This window comes from Trifolium pratense, linkage group LG4 (assembly GCF_020283565.1).
Source record: "Trifolium pratense cultivar HEN17-A07 linkage group LG4, ARS_RC_1.1, whole genome shotgun sequence".
Classification (NCBI taxonomy): Eukaryota; Viridiplantae; Streptophyta; class Magnoliopsida; order Fabales; family Fabaceae; genus Trifolium; species Trifolium pratense.
The window spans coordinates 21754327-21773214 of NC_060062.1; the positions used below are offsets into that span (position 1 = coordinate 21754327).

General features: G+C 34.9%; 2 protein-coding genes across 2 annotated transcripts; both read left to right on the forward strand.

Moving 5' to 3' along the window:
• Positions 1 to 1190: 1190 nt before the first annotated feature.
• On the forward strand, positions 1191 to 7896 carry LOC123921747 (indole-3-acetaldehyde oxidase-like). Its single transcript, XM_045974403.1, has 10 exons — positions 1191 to 1475; positions 1984 to 3672; positions 3773 to 4032; positions 4283 to 4495; positions 4620 to 4838; positions 5098 to 6063; positions 6148 to 6243; positions 6366 to 6464; positions 6841 to 7030; positions 7558 to 7896. Exons 1-10 carry the CDS (start codon positions 1319 to 1321, stop codon positions 7773 to 7775), a joined length of 4107 nt encoding a protein of 1368 aa, XP_045830359.1. The 5' UTR covers positions 1191 to 1318; the 3' UTR covers positions 7776 to 7896.
• Positions 7897 to 11919: 4023 nt separating this feature from the next.
• LOC123921748 (indole-3-acetaldehyde oxidase-like) lies at positions 11920 to 18860 on the forward strand. The gene is made up of 10 exons (XM_045974404.1): positions 11920 to 12570; positions 13069 to 14760; positions 14940 to 15199; positions 15314 to 15523; positions 15694 to 15912; positions 16152 to 17117; positions 17246 to 17341; positions 17507 to 17605; positions 17850 to 18039; positions 18292 to 18860. The coding sequence occupies exons 1-10, from the start codon at positions 12417 to 12419 to the stop codon at positions 18507 to 18509; spliced, it is 4104 nt and encodes a 1367-aa protein (XP_045830360.1). The 5' UTR covers positions 11920 to 12416; the 3' UTR covers positions 18510 to 18860.
• Positions 18861 to 18888: the final 28 nt, after the last annotated feature.

Consider the following 18888-nt stretch of genomic DNA (forward strand, 5'->3'; position numbering starts at 1 on the left):
GGAATTAGAATTGAAGACTAATTCTTGTTATAGCTTTTGGAATCTCGTTATAACGAAACTCATCGATATAGTGGAACAGAGGGCTGCTCTCTCCCCCAGATATAGGTCATTGTTGGACCAAACTGGGTAAAAAAATATCACGCGTTTCTTTTTATGGTGTTGCTAGTTTTATTGTTCGTGATTATTATCGCATTCCTTTGATTATTGGTTGCCTTTAATTTTGCTCCGCGCATCCAAATATTATTGGTGTGAGTGTGACTAATTCGAATTCATAACAATTGACGCTCACCATGGGACAATCGGAATAAATCATTAAGTGAGCACCAAAGGTACCAAGTGAGACATTAAGAAGTTTACTGACAGTAAGGACTTCGTGGGGTTGATTACAATGTAAGTCCCACATTGCTAATGAAGGAAAAAATGTCAAGAAATTTTTTTTTGAACAAGAAAAGATCAAGAAAATTATATTTGAGAAACACTTGTAAACACTTTAAGTTTATATTTGTGTTGTTTTTCTTTTCTCTTATGCTCTTGTTTAAGAGTATTTGAGATGTAGTTCAAATATTTACTTTGGAGAGTGTGGATGTACCGGGGCATGAGGTGGTTGAGAGTGAAGTCTATGTATTGTAACAATTTTTACATAGTGTTTATTCTCTGGTTGTCGGTTTTGTATAAGCATTGAAGAACGAGACTCTTATGCTGGCACATCTCAACATCTACTGTGTGCGTTACCTTACCTAAGTACTTTGAAAATTTCAAAGATACTATCATTGGTTAGTGTTACTCAATTTAATTGGCTTTGGAATGGGAAGTTGGTACTTGAAGAACTTCTATTGTCATTATTATGCACCTAAACTCAATCATTTTTTTTTTTGTAAAGAAGGAATAAATAACCTCACCTGATTCTAAACGTGCTACTAAACTTTTCTTCTAGTATTAAACAAACAAAAATGGTGCTACCACTCACTTATAGCCATCACTCTATCATGTTATGTTATGACAAAATCTCTGATTGAAAATGATATGATATACCGGTTCCCTGCTGTCCACCACACACACACACACACACATATATATATATATATATATATATATATATATATATATATATATATATATATATATAGTAGTGTGCAAAAATATTGGCCCACACAATATTTGTATTATTATTATTATGTTTAAAATAAAAATAACTTTTATTAAAATAATATATGATTGAAAGCCTTATCCAGCTACTACTTACTATAATAGAAGCACAACTTGAACTGACAAATAAGAGCTGTCTGAACTCTGAAAACTGAAAAACAGTTAGTGAAATATGGATGTGAAGAACAGTAGTGAGATTCAAACAAGTTTGGTTTTTTGTGTTAATGGTGACAAGTTTGAGTTATCCAAAGTTGATCCATCAACCACTTTGCTTGAGTTCTTGCGTACTCAAACTAGATTCAAGAGTGTCAAACTTGGTTGTGGTGAAGGTATATCAATATCATATATCCTATCAATTTTTCTGCCTGATTTGGATTTTGAATATTTTTTTATATTTTTATTTCAATAGCTTGATATGGAAATCATCATTTTTTTTCTCTATGTTTGACTTTGTATTTTTTAAAGTTTCAGCAATTTTGGTACTGATTGTGATGAATTCTCATTTCTTTTTGTTTCAATAGGATTAGTTTATTTAAATAATACTTTATGATTCTGAATGTTGACTTGGTGAAATTAACAAATTCTGAGTAGTGTTACATATTGAAACTTGGACTACTTTAATCATAGTTTAGAGCCTAAGGATATTTATATATACAAATCTGTACTCAGAGTTACATATTTGTATATTGAAACTTGCCGTGTAGATATTTGTGCAGAGATTTTAAGAAATACAACAAGAAATCATCGTAAGATACGATTCGATGTATGCGTAAAATCATAATAACCCTCAATTTCTTTTCAACTTTATACTTCATGCTTTGACATGGTTGGTTGTAGGTGGTTGTGGTGCTTGTGTAGTTCTAATCTCCAAGTATGATCCGTTGCACAACAGAGTTGACGATTTTACTGTGAGTTCTTGTCTCACGCTACTTTGTAGCATACATGGATGTTCAATAACAACTAGTGAAGGCATTGGAAATAGCAAACAAGGATTCCATCCAATTCATGAAAGATTTGCTGGATTCCATGCTTCTCAATGCGGTTTCTGTACTCCCGGAATGTGTGTTTCCCTCTTCGGCGCTCTTGTCAATGCCGAAAAGAGCAGTTCTCCAGAGCCACCGACTGGTTTCTCAAAAATTGCTGTTTCCGGGGCTGAAAAGGCCATTGCAGGTAACCTTTGTCGATGCACAGGTTACCGACCGATTGCTGATGCCTGCAAAAGTTTTGCAGCGGATGTTGATATGGAGGATCTCGGGTTGAACTCTTTCTGGAGAAAGGGAGAGAGCAAAGAAGGAAGACTTAATAAGTTGCCTCGATATGATCACAATCACAAGAATATCGAATTTCCTATGTTTTTGAAGGAAATCAAACATGACTTGTTCATAGCTTCTGAGAAACATAGTTGGCACAAACCTGCTAGCTTAAAAGAGCTTCAAAGTTTATTGGAATTAAACCATGCCAATGAAATCAAGATAAAAGTTGTTCTTAATAATACTGGTATGGGATATTACAAAGATAAACAAGGCTATGATAAGTATATTGATCTAACTGGAATTTCGGAGCTCTCAAAGATTAAAAAGGATCAATCAGGGATTGAAATTGGAGCTGCAGTTACAATAACTAAAGCTATCGAAGTTCTAAAGTTTCAAAACAAGAATGATTTTAACTCAGACTTTGTAATGATACTTGAAAAGATTGCTGACCATATGAACAAAGTGGCCTCGGGGTTTATTCGGAACACGGCCAGTGTAGGTGGTAATTTGGTGATGGCACAAAAGAGTAAGTTTCCTTCGGATATAGCTACTATACTTCTTGCTGTGGATTCAATGGTTCGCATAATGACTGGTTCAAAGTTTGAATGGCTTTCTTTGGAGGAATTTCTGGAGAGACCACCTTTAGGTTTGGAGTGTGTGGTTTTAAGCATTAAAATTCCTAGTTTGGAAACTATGAAAAGCGAATCTTCAAATACAAAAAGTAGATTTCTCTTCGAAACTTACCGAGCTTCTCCTCGGTCGCTTGGAAATGCACTTTCTCACTTAAATGCTGCTTTCCTTGTTCAGGTGTCTCCATGCAAGGATAGTGAAGGAACCATTATAGATACTAGTAGGTTGACTTTTGGTGGTTTTAAGACTAAGCATGCAATCAGAGCTAAAAATGTCGAAGAATTTTTAGCAGGAAAGTTGTTAAGTGTTAGCAATCTGTATGATGCCATCAACATGCTTACAGATACTGCCACTGCTAATATACCTCACGATGAAGCCTCGAAAAATGCTTACCTTTCGAGTTTAGCAGTAGGTTTTCTTTTTCAGTTCTTTAACTCGTTGATTGATAGTCCTGCAAAAATAAACAATGGTTATTTAAATGGACATACTCATTTGCCTTCGGTTGAGGCGTCTCAGAATCACGTTCAGCCTAACATATTTCCTACTTTATTGTCGTCCGGGAAGCAAATCCTTGAATCAGGCAGTGAATATAGACCAATCGGTGAGCCAGTCACAAAATCCGGCGCTGCATTACAAGCATCAGGTTTGTTTAGACAAAGTTTTGAATTACATTCTGATGAAAGTTTCCTTGATTATGCATTTTGATTGAAATTTAAAAATATTAAACATAATTTCACATACAGGTGAGGCTGTGTTTGTGGATGACATTCCATCACCAATAAATTGCCTACACGGAACATATATTTATAGTTCGAAACCATTGGCAAGGATAACAAGTATAAAACTCAGACAAGAGTTGGAACTTGATGGAGTGAGGGGCATCCTTTCTAGTAAAGACATTCCTAAGGGCGGGGAGAATCTTGGAGCAAAGAGTATATTTGGTTCAGAACCTTTATTTGCCGAAGATATTGCTAGATGTGTTGGTGAACGTCTTGCATTTGTGGTGAGTGCTTAAATCCCTTATTTTGATCCAAAATGTATGATCTTCTGTGAAGAAATTTTTTCCAGTATATTTCAAAGTTTCAATTCAAGTACAAGCACTAACTCGTATATACAGACTGTTCTAAACCTTACGAGCCTGATTAATCGACCGTATACAAACAATTACAAATATACGTTATTTACAACATTCTGTTTCATTATTTAGAGATTTGATACAATGCTTTAACATTTTCTCTGGATGGCTTCTTTAGGTTGCAGATACTCAGAAACTGGCAGACATGGCTGCAAATTCATCTGTTGTTGATTACAGTGTTGAAAATCTTGAACCACCTATCCTAAGTGTTGAAGATGCTGTTGAAAGATCTAGTTTTTTTGAAGTTCCTCCATTTTTATGTCCAAAATATCAAATTGGTGATGTATCAAAAGGAATGGCTGAAGCAGATCACAAGATTGTTTCTGCGGAGGTAAACACACAGAATAAGTTTGTTTGTGGTTCTTGATATAATGTTTAACTTAGCTTATGAATAATGAATGTTTTTGTTTACTCATCAAACATATTCACTGTCATCATCTATCGATGAAACTCAGATAAAACTTGGATCTCAATACTATTTCTACATGGAGACACAAACCGCGCTTGCTGTACCAGATGAAGACAATTGCATTACTGTTTACTGTTCAAGTCAATGCCCTCAGTCGGTACATTCTACTATAGCAAAATGCCTTGGTATTCCTGAAAATAATGTTAGAGTCATTACAAGAAGGGTTGGGGGAGGTTTTGGAGGAAAAGGTGCACGATCTGTAGCGGTAATCTTTTAGTTGTTTTTAATTTCTCTTCTTACAATTTTTTTTCTTTATTATATAACTTCAATCACTTTCTTAGTATGACTATGTGTGTGTTTGGTCTGCGGTAACAAAGATTTATTTTTGAAAGAATTTTACGAAGTTTTTTCTGTCAAAAAAACTTTGTAAAAATGACTCTGGCTAACAGTGAGTTGAAGGCATAGTGATTTATGTTTGGATACATTCATGCATACATGATCATTTTATGTAATGCTATGTGCAGACTGCTACATCTTGTGCACTAGCAGCGCACAAATTACAGCGACCGGTCAGGATGTATCTAAACCGAAAGACAGATATGATAATGGTTGGAGGAAGGCATCCAATGAAGATAACATACAGTATAGGGTTTAAGAATAATGGGAAGATTACTGCATTACACCTTGAGATTTTGGTTGACGCCGGGATTTATACTGATGTTAGCGTAATAATGCCGCGCAACATAGCCGGAGCACTTAAAAAGTATAACTGGGGTGCTCTATCTTTGGATATTAAATTATGCAAAACAAATCTTCCTAGTAGATCTGCAATGAGGGGCCCAGGGGACTTGCAAGGATCATTCATCGCCGAAGGTATTATAGAAAATGTTGCAGCTACGCTTTCGATGGATGTAGATTCTGTTAGAAGCGTTAATCTTCACACCTACACAAGTCTTAAGGAATTCTATGATGATTCTTGTGGTGAGCCTCTTGAATATACCATGCCTTTAATATGGAATAAGTTAGCTGTTTCTACAAACTATGAGCTGAGAGTAAACAAAGTGAAAGAGTTTAACAGTATAAACATTTGGAAGAAAAGGGGAATATCTCGAGTACCGGTGTTGTATGAGCTGAACCTAAGACCTACTCCAGGAAAAGTTAGTATTTTATCAGATGGTTCTGTTGTTGTTGAAGTTGGAGGAATTGAATTGGGTCAGGGTTTATGGACAAAGGTGAAACAAATGGCTGCGTTTGCACTCGGCATGATTCAATGCGACGGAAGTGGAAATCTTTTGGATAAAGTTAGGGTTGTACAAGCTGATTCATTGAGCTTGATTCAAGGAGGATTAACTGCTGGGAGTACTACATCAGAGTCAAGCTGCGAAGCTGTTAGGCTTAGCTGCAATATCTTGGTTGAAAGACTAAAACCTATCAAGAACAAGCTTCAAGAGGAAACTGGTTCTATCAAGTGGGAGGCTCTTATTCTTCAGGTAGCTAGTGTAGAAAGAAAGAGCTTACTTTTCAAAATTTATATATTTATACATGTTACTGACAGTTCGTTCGTGAACGTACAGGCATACATGCAAGCTGTGAATTTATCAGCATCTTCATATTTTGTACCTAGTAAAAATTCCATGAAGTACATCAATTATGGTGGTGCAGTTAGTGAGGTGAGTTTGTTGTTTGTGCATAACTTACCGAATGTTACTTCTGTGGTATTATCATGCTAGACATATTACCGATGTAAATCAACTAAATTATCATATGCTAAATGATGAAAATTGATTCTCAGGTGGAAATAGATCTTCTGACAGGAGAAACCAGATTTTTGCAAACAGATATTATTTATGACTGTGGACAAAGTCTCAACCCAGCTGTGGATTTAGGACAGGTAATACAAACACATACATATTTTAAGCCCTATGTAGCAATGAAACTTCAAAATTGAAGGCGTGTCCAGTGTCTGATACATGTGGTTACATTCAACCACTTTCATTTTCTTAAATTATTATCTGTGTGTATGTGTCATTGTCGTATCCAGTAGTACCAAGTTTCCTTTTTGGTGTCATGCCAGCCAAAAATTGTTCACTACTAAATGATTATTTGCATTCTCTTATATAGTTGCAACAACTGATTTTATAAAAAAATAAAAAATAATTGTGAAATGCAGAAGGAATGGAATGTTTTGGTTTGTTTTCCTGAATCAGTTTATTATGTTGTCAAATATGAAAAAATTCTGTTGATAATCTTACAATTTTATCTTGCAGATTGAAGGATCTTTCATACAAGGGTTAGGCTTTTTCATGCTTGAAGAATATGAAACAAACCTTGATGGTTTGGTGTTGCAAGATGGGACATGGAACTACAAAATCCCAACAATAGACACTATTCCTCAACAGTTTAATGTTGAAATCCTTAACAGTGAGCATCATCAACATAGAATTCTCTCTTCAAAGGGTATGTGACCTAGGACTTTTCCAATATTTAAGTATTAAACTTTTGTATGCACATATGTTTTTCCCCTCATAATGCATATAACTTATGCTTGAAATCAAACTAACTGTTATCAGAATAAACCTACCTGAAAGCATTCTAACTGTTCCAATTCCAAAAACTAGAGATCATTGACTTCATAAATAACAGTAATTTAAAAAAAAAAAAAAACTGTTCGGTATCAAGCCTCAAGATATAATTATATGCATTTGGAACAAGTAAAAATCATCTCAACTAATTTGAATAACATATATGAGAACAAGTTGTCAATTGCCGATAGTTTGGTCAAATTATGATACACAATATTACTATAATGCCACTATTTGACAACACTTTGTACTAAATAACGTATTGCAGAACAATAGCGATTTGTTCAAATTCCACTATGCTATAACACTGATATAGCCGCTATTTAAAAATGTTACTTTAGACTGTTAATAAGATAGAGAAAGCTCAACTTACTTTGGTAGTAATTGATATTTGTCGTGCAGCATCTGGCGAGCCTCCCTTGCTTCTAGCAGCTTCAATTCACTGTGCCACAAGATCAGCTGTCAAAGAAGCCAGAAAACAGCTCTTATCATGGAGCAACTTAGATGAATCAGATTTAACATTTCAGTTAGGGGTCCCTGCAACCATGCCTGTAGTAAAGGAACTCAGTGGATTAGACATTGTACAAAGATACTTGAAATGGAAAATGGACAACAAGTAAAAAATACCTCAATCACACACATCATTATTCTGTAAATGAAAGATAGCCATGCCAATGCATTATTTGTAGCAATAATCAAGTTATATAATTAGATGAATTTCATTTGAATCTTGTTATTAAATGGGACTTGCTTGATTTACTCAATAATTGACGTATAGAAAAGACTGTAAGTACTATGTAGAGATAAGTAAAGTCTGACAAAAAATTGTTCTCACTGGGAATTGAACTCGGGTTCTCCCGAACAATTCGTCCTAGGGGACCTCGATAACCACACTTGAGCCCAATTCTTGGTTAATACACATTATTTAAGGAGTTTTTCTTGATCTAGATGAGTTGGAACCAACTCAAAATATCTAAAAGTGCACTAAACTTTTCTTGTTAAAGAAACAAAAATGGTGCTACCACTCACTTATTGCCATCACTCACTCTTAAGCTGTTTCTCTGATGCTTATACTACCACATGAGTGCTCCCATCTCTACTAGCTCTTTTCTCAGAACGTGTGATCATATCTTTACATCTTTCCCAGAACTTGGCATTTAACAATCAGCAAGGCACCATCACCGCTTCGCTTAATCACGAGGTTCAAGGTAACATTGTTATGAGATTAGAGAGGATTTCTGACCATTATTGTTACACTCTTTGCTGATAATCTGTTTGATAAAAGAATGCCTTCAATCTGTTTGACAAATTGTTTGTAAAAAAATGCTCTCAAACTGTTTGATAAAATGCTTGTGAGGAATGCTAATTCTAGGACTGCATTAACTTTGGTGTATTTGTTCTTGAATTTAATAATCAGTTTTACTTTTTCCTTTCAATAAGGACTAAGGAGTATTGTTTTCCCTTTTGATAAGGAGTTTTTGGGGCTATTGAAGACAAATTGAGTTGCATAGTTTGGAATTGCCTGAGAGCCGTTTTTGCAAGTATATGGCCCGGTTCGTTTTTGTTTTACGTACCCACACCAAAATTCGCGGGTTCTAAGCTCGTTTGGCCGGTAGGATCATACGAACCTACGACCCGAGAACCTGACTACGCTGACGTGAGTATATTAAGTTGGAATTATCGCGGATTGGGTCAGCCTACTCGCAACTTGACATGGTGACACTAGTTATGAATATATGAGAGAAAATAAGAACAATGACACAAAATGAACTAAACTTATGTGGTCTTTTTTTCCCTTTCATTTTAGTATTATTGTTAAAATAATTATAAATAACAAATTATATTAATCAACTTTACTGCATTATTTTATCCCAATTACAAAAAGACTTTTACTGTGCCACGTGGCATGAAACGATTGGGCCACGTGGCACTCAGTTAACTTTAACTTTTTTTAACAGACTCACCAATGTCAGGGACCAAAAACAAAGTTTTTCAAAGTGCAAGGACTAATATCAAACAAAAAAAATTGCAGGGACTAAAACCAAAATATGTTATAACTGCAGGGACTAGTAACATATTTAAGCCTCGATTATTTTTGTTTTTAAGAATTCATGCCAATCTTGAAAAAAGTAATTTTCATTTTTTTTTGAAAAATGAAATGCCCTAATTTTCAATATGTAACGCCCGGGTCTGACGAGGGCGAGGAGTGGTTGTTGGTGCATGAGACATTACAATTAGCGGTTCCTGGCAGCTTCTAGGCAAAAACGAATCACATCGGAATGAGAGGGATCCTGAGGTTGTGCAGGTTTCAGATTGCATGGTGGAAGGAAAGCTTATAAGGATTGATGGGTACTACCAATACCAACAAGATGCATCTTCTTTTCGGTAGTTCATTCGATAAGAACTCTACAGTTAAGCGTGCTTGACTTGGAGTAGTCTTTGGATGAGTGACCTTCTGAGAAGTTTTTCGGAAACCGTGCGAGTTGGAAGTTTTCCTATATATAAGAAAAAAATTTACTTTTGACCTTCATTGTAGAATTGACTATATTATAGTCTAAATCCATCAAATCTACAATAAATTTAAAAAATAATTTTTTCCTTGCATATAACTAGAGGGAGTATTTCAGGAATGAAACATATTTTTTTTTAAATCAGTGCACCCTAACTGGTTAGACTCTTCAAGACTACAACCTTGAAAATATAGGAGGGACCATTAGTATCTTAATGACGGTAGGATTCAGTCTCCCTCAACCCAACGCTCTAAGGCAAGGCAAACAAGTTAGTTAGGTAACTTCTAAAAATTTTTCTTGCATATAACTAGAGGGAGTATTTCGGGAATGAAACATAATTTTTTTTTTAATCACCGTAACCTAATTGGTTAGACTCTTCAAGACTGCAACCTTAAAAATATAATAGGAGGGACCATTAGTATCCTAATGACGGTAGGATTCAGTCTCCCTCAACCCAACGCTCTAAGGCAAACAAGTTAGTTAGGTAACTTCTAAATTTAGGAAATGAGAAGTTATAGAAATGTTGGACCAAACATAAATCAGTAAAAGCTCTATACTCTTTTGGTTTTATATATATAAAAAATTACTTTTGAGATTTATAGTAGAATTAATATATTTAGATTTAGATTATATTTAGACTATATTATAGTCTAAATAGATCAAACATTTTTTAGACTATATATATTTTTTTTGACGCATTAGACTATATTATAAAAATAAGAAAATTAACAGATCAAACTTTTTTTTTTTTAAAGAAATAGATCAAACATATATTTAAAAAATTGTTGTAGAAAACTAAATTCAGATGGATAGAGCAAATGATTGAAAATACTCCGAGTGTATAAGTTCCTAGAAAGACGGGATGCTAATAAAATTACTTGATTAAGATTCACTTTCCAACTTTGTCAGGACTTGAACCATGAATCTCTAGATCCATTAACCCTTAGCTCAATTAGATTAATCAGTGGAGCTACCGATCCCACCCAAAAGAAAATTTCTCACTGACTTTAATCTTATAGAAATAAAATTCAATAAATTTCCTTCATTACATTAACTTCAATCGTATAGAAATTTCTCATTGTCTGTGTCAATACCAAAAATTACGACTAAAACAATATGCAACAAAATTCCCTCCATTAAAAGTAATCTCCTATTTAAGGTAAATGTCTCTTTCAACCAACACCTAAATAAATTTGATTCGTTGCATTATAATAACATCTTGCTAGACTCAATTCTTATTGTTGAAAGAGACACTTGAAAGTTGAAAATGTATTTTTAGTGTCTATTTTATTATTAATTAATCTTTACAGACCAAATTAACCAACTAAAATTACAATCGACGACTAACTATATTGTTAACTAAAGGAGAGACTTCATCAAGTCCTCCTTCTCCTCCTCCTCTAATCCTAGCTGTCATCACTTTTTCTTTTCTTCTTGATCTACTAGAGAGGGGTGATTTAGAATCAATTTAGGCCTAAAATCACCCCTCCAAATTGTTTTTCTTTCTATTTTAATTAAATAAGTGTGATTTCCACATATATTTAGTATTTCTTTTGTTTGTTTTTGTGATTTCATCATCCTTTGTTTTGATATTTCCGTCTTAGTTCCAGTCTTAGTACGGAGTATCCCGTCTTAGTGCGGAGTATTGTCATCTTGTCTTGGTACGGTGTTCATTTGTTTCAGGTTGAATAATTAAGGTTGATTCAGTACAGATCCAATCAATGACTTTGGTGTCATCAACGCTACAGATCTGGAGGCATGGATATTCCGAAAAACTTAAATATAGTCAAATATGCAAGCTTATGCAATACGTCGTTTTATGCTATTAATACGAATGCTGTGAGTTTGTTCGCAAATTCATCCTTTTTGTTTTTAGCGATTTTGAATTTGTATTGCATCGATGTACTCTTATCAATTTTAATGAATGAATACCTTTTATTTAGTAAAAAAAATAAAAATAAAGGAGAGATTTCATAAATATATTTTGTAATTTTAATAATCAAAGCGACACAAGTCACAAGAATTAAAATAAATTATTTGATCCTGGGTTCGATCCCCGGTTGGTGCGTATGGAGAAGCACTTGTTTGAAGAGGTCAACCGGCCCTTAAATGAATCTCAGTTACCTAGAGGGGATTAGTCTCTACAGTTGCGTGCGGAAGGTACCTTTAGTTTTAAAAAAAATAGTTTTATAGTATATTTTTCTATGTAAGCACTAGAAGAGTGAATATCAATCACCAAGAAGAAGAAGGGTGCAAACAAACAATATCAATCTTAGTTTTCCAAGTAAAAAATCTTAGTGTAGAAAGTACAAACAAACAAACATATGGCCGTAAAGAATCAGTTGCGGCGGCAAGAAAAACATCATCAAATGTTCCAATTTTTTCAACTAAAAAATTCATTTAATTCACGTCCACTCTTTCAACTTGCTTAATCACTTTCATCATCAACATCATCTTCTTCTTCTTCTAAAACAATTATTAAGCAATAAGTCAATATAAATCTATGAAATCGGGACACAAACGTCACCAAACACAATAACTGACATATCGACACCGATAATAATTTGAGAAAATGACATTATTTAATATATTTATAAGTATTGTTGTCATGTCGATGTCTGACGTGTGTCCAACACGGGACACAACTTAATCTGATGAGTGTATGTGCTATTATATAAATAAATACTATACAAGATAACAAATAAATGCAGATGCATACATTATATCTTGTAGTATTTCTCTGAAATCAGTATGGATGTGAAGAATAGTGAGAATCAAACAAGTTTGATTTTTGCTATCAATGGTGACAAGTTTGAGCTATCCAAAATAGACCCATCAACCACTTTGCTAGAATTCTTGCGTACTCAAACTAGATTCAAGAGTGTTAAACTTGGTTGTGGTGAAGGTATATTATAATCATAATTCATAATCATACATATATCTGTTTATATAAATTAACTGTTTGATTGATTGATTAATTTTCTTAATTTCAATAAGCTTTATACTAATACTAACTTAGTAATTATTTTTTCTCTATGTTTGACTTTGGTATTTTTTTGTTGTTTAATTGATTGTGATAACGATTTTAATGAATTATATTTTCTTTCTGATTGAATATGGTTAATATAATACTTCAATTATTGTGAATGTTAGCTTGTGAAATTTTGAATTATTTTCAATACCAGATTGAATGAATTAGAGTTGGTTACTGTGCTGTCAACTGTTAGAGTTAGTTACTTGTTAGTTAATCCTCTTTTGTTTTGTACTAATCTATATAAATCATCTCACCACAATTGATGAAGGTAACTTGTAAGTTGTAACACATAGTGCGATTATCAATCAATAATAGTCCTCAATTTACTTTTCAACTTGCAAGTTTATGCTTTGACATTGTTGGTTGCAGGTGGTTGCGGTGCTTGCGTAGTTTTAATCTCCAAATATGATCCGTTGCACGACAGAGTTGAGGATTTTACTGCGAGTTCTTGTCTCACACTACTTTGTAGCATACATGGATGTTCAATAACAACAAGTGAAGGCATTGGAAATAGCAAACATGGATTCCATCCAATTCATGCAAGATTTGCAGGATTCCATGCTTCTCAATGTGGCTTTTGTACTCCTGGAATGTGTGTTTCACTCTTCGGGACTCTTATTAATGCCGAGAAGAAGACTAATCGTCAAGAGCCGCCTTCCGGGTTCTCAAAAGTTACTGTTTCTGAGGTTGAAAAGGCTATTGCAGGAAACCTTTGTCGCTGCACTGGTTATCGGCCCATTGCTGCTGCCTGCAAAAGTTTTGCAGCTGATGTTGATATGGAGGATCTCGGGTTGAACTCTTTCTGGAGAAAAGGAGAAAGCAAGGATGTAAAGCTTAGTAGACTGCATCGATATGATCATCATCACAAGAGTATCAAATTTCCAATGTTTTTGAAGGAAATAAAAAATGATTTGTTCATAGCTTCTGAGAAACACAGTTGGCACAGGCCGACTAGTTTAAAGGAGCTTCAGAGCTTATTAGAATTAAATCATGCCAACGGAACCAGGATAAAAGTTGTTGTTAATAATACTGGTATGGGATATTACAAAGATAAAGAAGGCTATGATAAGTATATTGATCTAAATGGAATTTCAGAGCTCTCAAAGATCAAAAAGGATCAATCAGGGATTGAAATTGGAGCAGCAGTTACAATATCTAAAGCTATTGAAGTACTAAAGCAACAAAATAAGAGTGATTTTAACTCAGATTTTGTAATGATTCTTGAAAAGATTGCTGAACATATGAACAAAGTTGCCTCAGGGTTTATTCGGAACACGGCCAGTGTAGGTGGCAATTTGGTGATGGCACAAAAGAGTAAGTTTCCTTCGGATATCGCTACTATACTTCTTGCTGTGGATTCAATGGTTCACATAATGACTGGTTCAAAGTTTGAATGGCTTTCTTTGGAGGAATTTCTGGAGAGACCACCATTGCGTTTGGAGAGTGTGGTTTTAAGCATTAAAATTCCGAGTTTGGAAGCTATTACATCTTCGGAACAAAGAAATAGATTCTACTTTGAAACTTACCGAGCTTCTCCTAGACCGCTTGGAAATGCCCTTTCATACTTAAATGCTGCTTTCTTTGTTGAGATGTCTCCAAGCGAAGATACTGGTGGATCCATGATAGAGTCTTGTAGGCTGTCTTTTGGTGCCTATGGCAATAAGCATGCAATCAGAGCGAAAAATGTTGAGGAATTTTTAACAGGAAAGATGTTAAGTGTTAGCATTCTATATGAAGCTGTCAACTTGCTTACAGCCACTATTATACCGAAAAATGAAAACTCAAACACAGCTTACTGTTCAAGTTTGGCAGCTGGTTTTGTTTTTCAGTTCTTTAACCCTCTAATTGAAATATTTGCCGGTGCAACCAACTCTTACTTAAACGGATATTGTAATTCACCTTTTGTGAATGATATCAAGTTTATAGAGAATCAGAAGCAGGTTCATGATGACAAAATTCCAACTTTATTGTCATCTGGGAAGCAAGTTCTTGAAGCAGGAAACGAATATCACCCCATTGGTGAGCCAATCATTAAATCGGGAGCTGCGCTACAAGCTTCAGGTTTGTTTTGTGTCATCTAGAATGTATTTATTTTCTTTCTTTCTTTCTTTGCACTTCTAGGTTTGTTTTGTGAGCTTAGATATTCACATGAATGAATCTGTCAAATATGAATTTTCATAAATAAACATGTTTATTTTGTTCCTGTCAAGATCAAATATTCATGCATGAATCATATACAGGTGAGGCTGTGTATGTGGACGACATTCCTTCACCACCAAATTGCTTACATGGAGCATATATATATAGTTCAAAACCTTTAGCAAGGGTAAGGAGTATAAAACTCAGCCCTGAATTGCAGCTGGATGGAGTAATAGAAATCATTTCAAGTAAAGACATTCCCAGTGGTGGGGAAAACATTGGAGCTAAGACGATATTTGGCACAGAACCTATATTTGCAGAAGAGATAGCAAGATGTGTTGGCGATCGTTTGGCTGTTGTGGTGAGTTCTTAAATCTGTCATTTAGTTGATCCAACAACTTATGAGATTATTTCTTGTTTCTTTGGATATTGATGTGTGACACACTACCTTATTACTCACCAATAGATTTTTTAGGTTGCAGAAAGTCAGAAACTTGCAGATATGGTAGCAAACTCAACCATTGTCGATTACGATATTGAAAATCTTGAACCACCTATTCTATCTGTTGAAGATGCCGTTAAAAGATCTAGCTTTTTTGAAGTTCCTCCTTTTCTCCACCCAAAACATGTTGGTGATATATCAAAAGGAATGGCTGAAGCTGATCACAAGATTCTTAAAGCTGAGGTACATGGAATATATTTATTGTTCTCCTTCCTTTCCCCTCTTGTTCTCATTTCACAACTTTGCGGTCATCTACGTTTGTTTCTGATGAGATTTATAAGTTTTCTGCTGTATAAGTTATGTTGAAATGGTTATATATCGGTCAAACTTATTCATTCAATGTTGAAATTCAGTTGAAACTTGGGTCTCAATACTATTTCTATATGGAGACACAAACTGCACTTGCTGTGCCAGACGAGGATAATTGCATTACAGTTTACTCTTCAAATCAATTCCCGGAGTTTACTCATTCTACTATAGCAAGTTGCCTTGGTATTCCTGAGAATAATGTTCGAGTAATTACAAGAAGGGTTGGGGGCGGTTTTGGAGGAAAGACCATAAAAGCAATATCTGTAAGTATGAAGTTGTATATTATTTTTTAAAGATTCTTAGAATTGAGTATTAGGCCTAACTCAACCCTACAAAACCGGCTTAAACCGGATTGTAAGGTGACGATTGCCTCTACTTTATTATAAACTCACATTCAGATCATCTCGTTACTAATTTCATGTGGAGATTTTTCCAAGAGTCACATGGGTGCTTACTTAATACTAAACTGTACATGCTAAGATTTCAATTACATATCATGCAGTTTGCTACATCTTGTGCACTTGCAGCAAATAAATTATGTCGCCCTGTCAGGATGTATTTAAATCGAAAGACCGATATGATAATGGCAGGAGGACGGCATCCCATGAAGATAACATACAATGTTGGGTTCAAGAATGACGGGAAAATTACTGCATTAGAACTTGATATATTGGTCGATGCTGGTATATATGTGGATATAAGTGTAGCATTGCCACATAACATAGTTACTGCACTAAAAAAGTATGATTGGGGTGCGCTATCTTTTGATATAAAGGTATGCAGAACAAATCTTCCCAGTAGATCTGCAATGAGGGGCCCTGGGGAATTGCAGGGATCATTTATTGCTGAAGCTGTTATAGAAAATGTTGCAGCTACACTTTCAATTGATGTAGATTCTGTCAGAAGCATTAATCTTCACACACACAAAAGTCTTCAATCATTCTATGATCATTGTTATGGCGAACCTTTTGAGTATACCTTGCCATCAATATGGAGTAAGTTAGCTGTTTCTGCAAATTATGAACAAAGAACCGAAATGGTGAAAGAGTTTAACAGAAGTAGTATTTGGAGAAAAAGGGGAATTTCTCGCGTACCAGTTGTGTATCAACTGACTCTAAGATCAACTCCTGGAAAAGTTAGTATTCTGTCAGATGGGTCTGTTGTTGTTGAAGTTGGAGGCATTGAATTGGGTCAGGGTCTCTGGACAAAGGTGAAACAAATGGCTGCATTCGCCCTTGGTACAATTCAATGTGATGGGACTGGAAGCCTTTTGGAGAAAATAAGGGTTGTACAAGCTGATACAGTGAGCTTGATCCAAGGGGGCTACACTGCTGGGAGCACCACATCGGAGTTATGCTGTGAAGCAGTTCGACTTAGCTGTGATATCTTGGTTGAGAGGTTGAAGCCTCTCAAGAAAAAGCTGCACGAAAAAATGGGCTCTATCAAGTGGGAGGAACTTATTCTTCAGGTAGCTATACTATACCCTAAAATAATAGGGCTTAATTTCAAATGTTGTTAGATTTTCCTCTCGAGGAAGAAAGTTCCAAGACATAAAAATATTTAATTATATGTTGCTGACTATTTATCAATCTACAGGCATACATGCAATCTGTAAACTTGTCAGCGTCTTCATTTTATGTACCCAACAATAACTCGACGATGTACCTTAATTATGGTGCTGCAGTAAGTGAGGTATTTTATTTCCATATACACATCTCAAACCTTCATGGTATAATAAGTTCATTAAAAGCTATTTTTTATGTTAAGTACTTAAATTGTCACACGTGCCATATTACTGAAGTAACTGAGTCGAATTATTATATATTATTGTTCTAACTAGTGAAAATTATTTCTCAGGTGGAAATAGATCTTTTGACAGGAGAAACCAGATTTCTTCAAACAGATATTATCTATGATTGTGGGCAGAGTCTAAACCCTGCTGTGGATTTAGGACAGGTATGCTAATTACATATTTGCTTTACAAGCTCAACCCTAATCAAAGACTATCTCAACATAAGAGTTGGAGGGCTATGAATATTTTTATCTTCTCTCTTCTTCCCTTGCAAACCAAACAAAATGAGGATTCCTTTTCATAGCCTCCTTTCAACCAAACACCATAATATATATAAACGCGCAAGGGATGGACCAGTTTGGTTTGTTCTCCTGAATCAGTTAATAACAATTTGATACCATCGTGCAGATTGAAGGCGGTTTTGTCCAGGGATTGGGGTTCTTCATGCTTGAAGAATATGAAACAGACCGTAATGGTTTGTCATTGGCAGACGGCACATGGAACTACAAAATCCCAACAATAGACACTATCCCTCAAGAGTTTAATGTTCAAATTCTCAACAGTGGACATCATCAACACCGTGTGCTTTCCTCAAAGGGTATGGATCAAGGCGTTATAAATTCATATCACTTATCTTTCAATAGTATGGAAAAATGGATTGTTAGTTGTAACAACTTATAAGCATTTTGCAGTTCATGTTGTTTTTTGTGAGTTAATGAAGTCAAGAAAGCTTCATGCGAATCAGTTTAAAATTCTTAATTACAACATCTAAAACATTCTCTCATCATTAGATGAGATTTTATAGTTTAAAACTCTTAATTGAGAAAATGATATGAAATCTGTGTTGCAGCTTCTGGCGAGCCTCCCCTACTACTAGCAGTTTCAGTTCACTGTGCAACAAGAGCGGCTATCAAAGAAGCAAGGAAACAGCTTCTTTCATGGAGTGACTTGGATGAACCTGATTCAATATTTCAATTGCGCGTTCCTGCAACCATGCCTGTGGTAAAGGAACTTAGTGGACTTGACATTGTAGAAAGATACCTGAAATGGAAGATGGGCAGGGTGTAAAAGTGCTTATTATGCTTTAAATTTCAGAAGATTGGTTTTAATACTTGTATACTTACAATAAGACACAGGTAGCTTTTGCAACAAGGAAAAGGATATTCTCTCATTTGGAAACTTCATGTAATATTATTGTCATCTTGAACTTTGGTTGTATATTTTGAGGTATATTTACAATAAGACACAAGATAGCTCAGGAGGGTAGCTTTTGCCACAAGGAAAAGGACATGCTGGATAACAAAGTGTATTCTCCCATCTTGGAACTTCATGTTATATTGTAATATTTATAGATATTGATTTATGTATTAAAATATTCATTGATGAAATGGTACTAGAATAATTATTCAGTTGAGTGAACACTTTGAATTTATGGAACCATTCTTTC

Excerpts from the sequence above, each read along its gene's own strand:
- LOC123921747 (XM_045974403.1), top strand. The coding sequence starts at position 1,319 with ATGGATGTGAAGAACAGTAGTGAGATTCAAACAAGTTTGGTTTTTTGT. Across the intron at positions 6,064-6,147 it reads GGGAGGCTCTTATTCTTCAG|GCATACATGCAAGCTGTGAA; the intron begins GTAGCTAGTGTA and ends GTGAACGTACAG. Across the intron at positions 7,031-7,557 it reads TAGAATTCTCTCTTCAAAGG|CATCTGGCGAGCCTCCCTTG; the intron begins GTATGTGACCTA and ends TTTGTCGTGCAG.
- LOC123921748 (XM_045974404.1), top strand. The coding sequence starts at position 12,417 with ATGGATGTGAAGAATAGTGAGAATCAAACAAGTTTGATTTTTGCTATC. Across the intron at positions 14,761-14,939 it reads AGCTGCGCTACAAGCTTCAG|GTGAGGCTGTGTATGTGGAC; the intron begins GTTTGTTTTGTG and ends AATCATATACAG. Across the intron at positions 15,913-16,151 it reads AGACCATAAAAGCAATATCT|TTTGCTACATCTTGTGCACT; the intron begins GTAAGTATGAAG and ends CATATCATGCAG.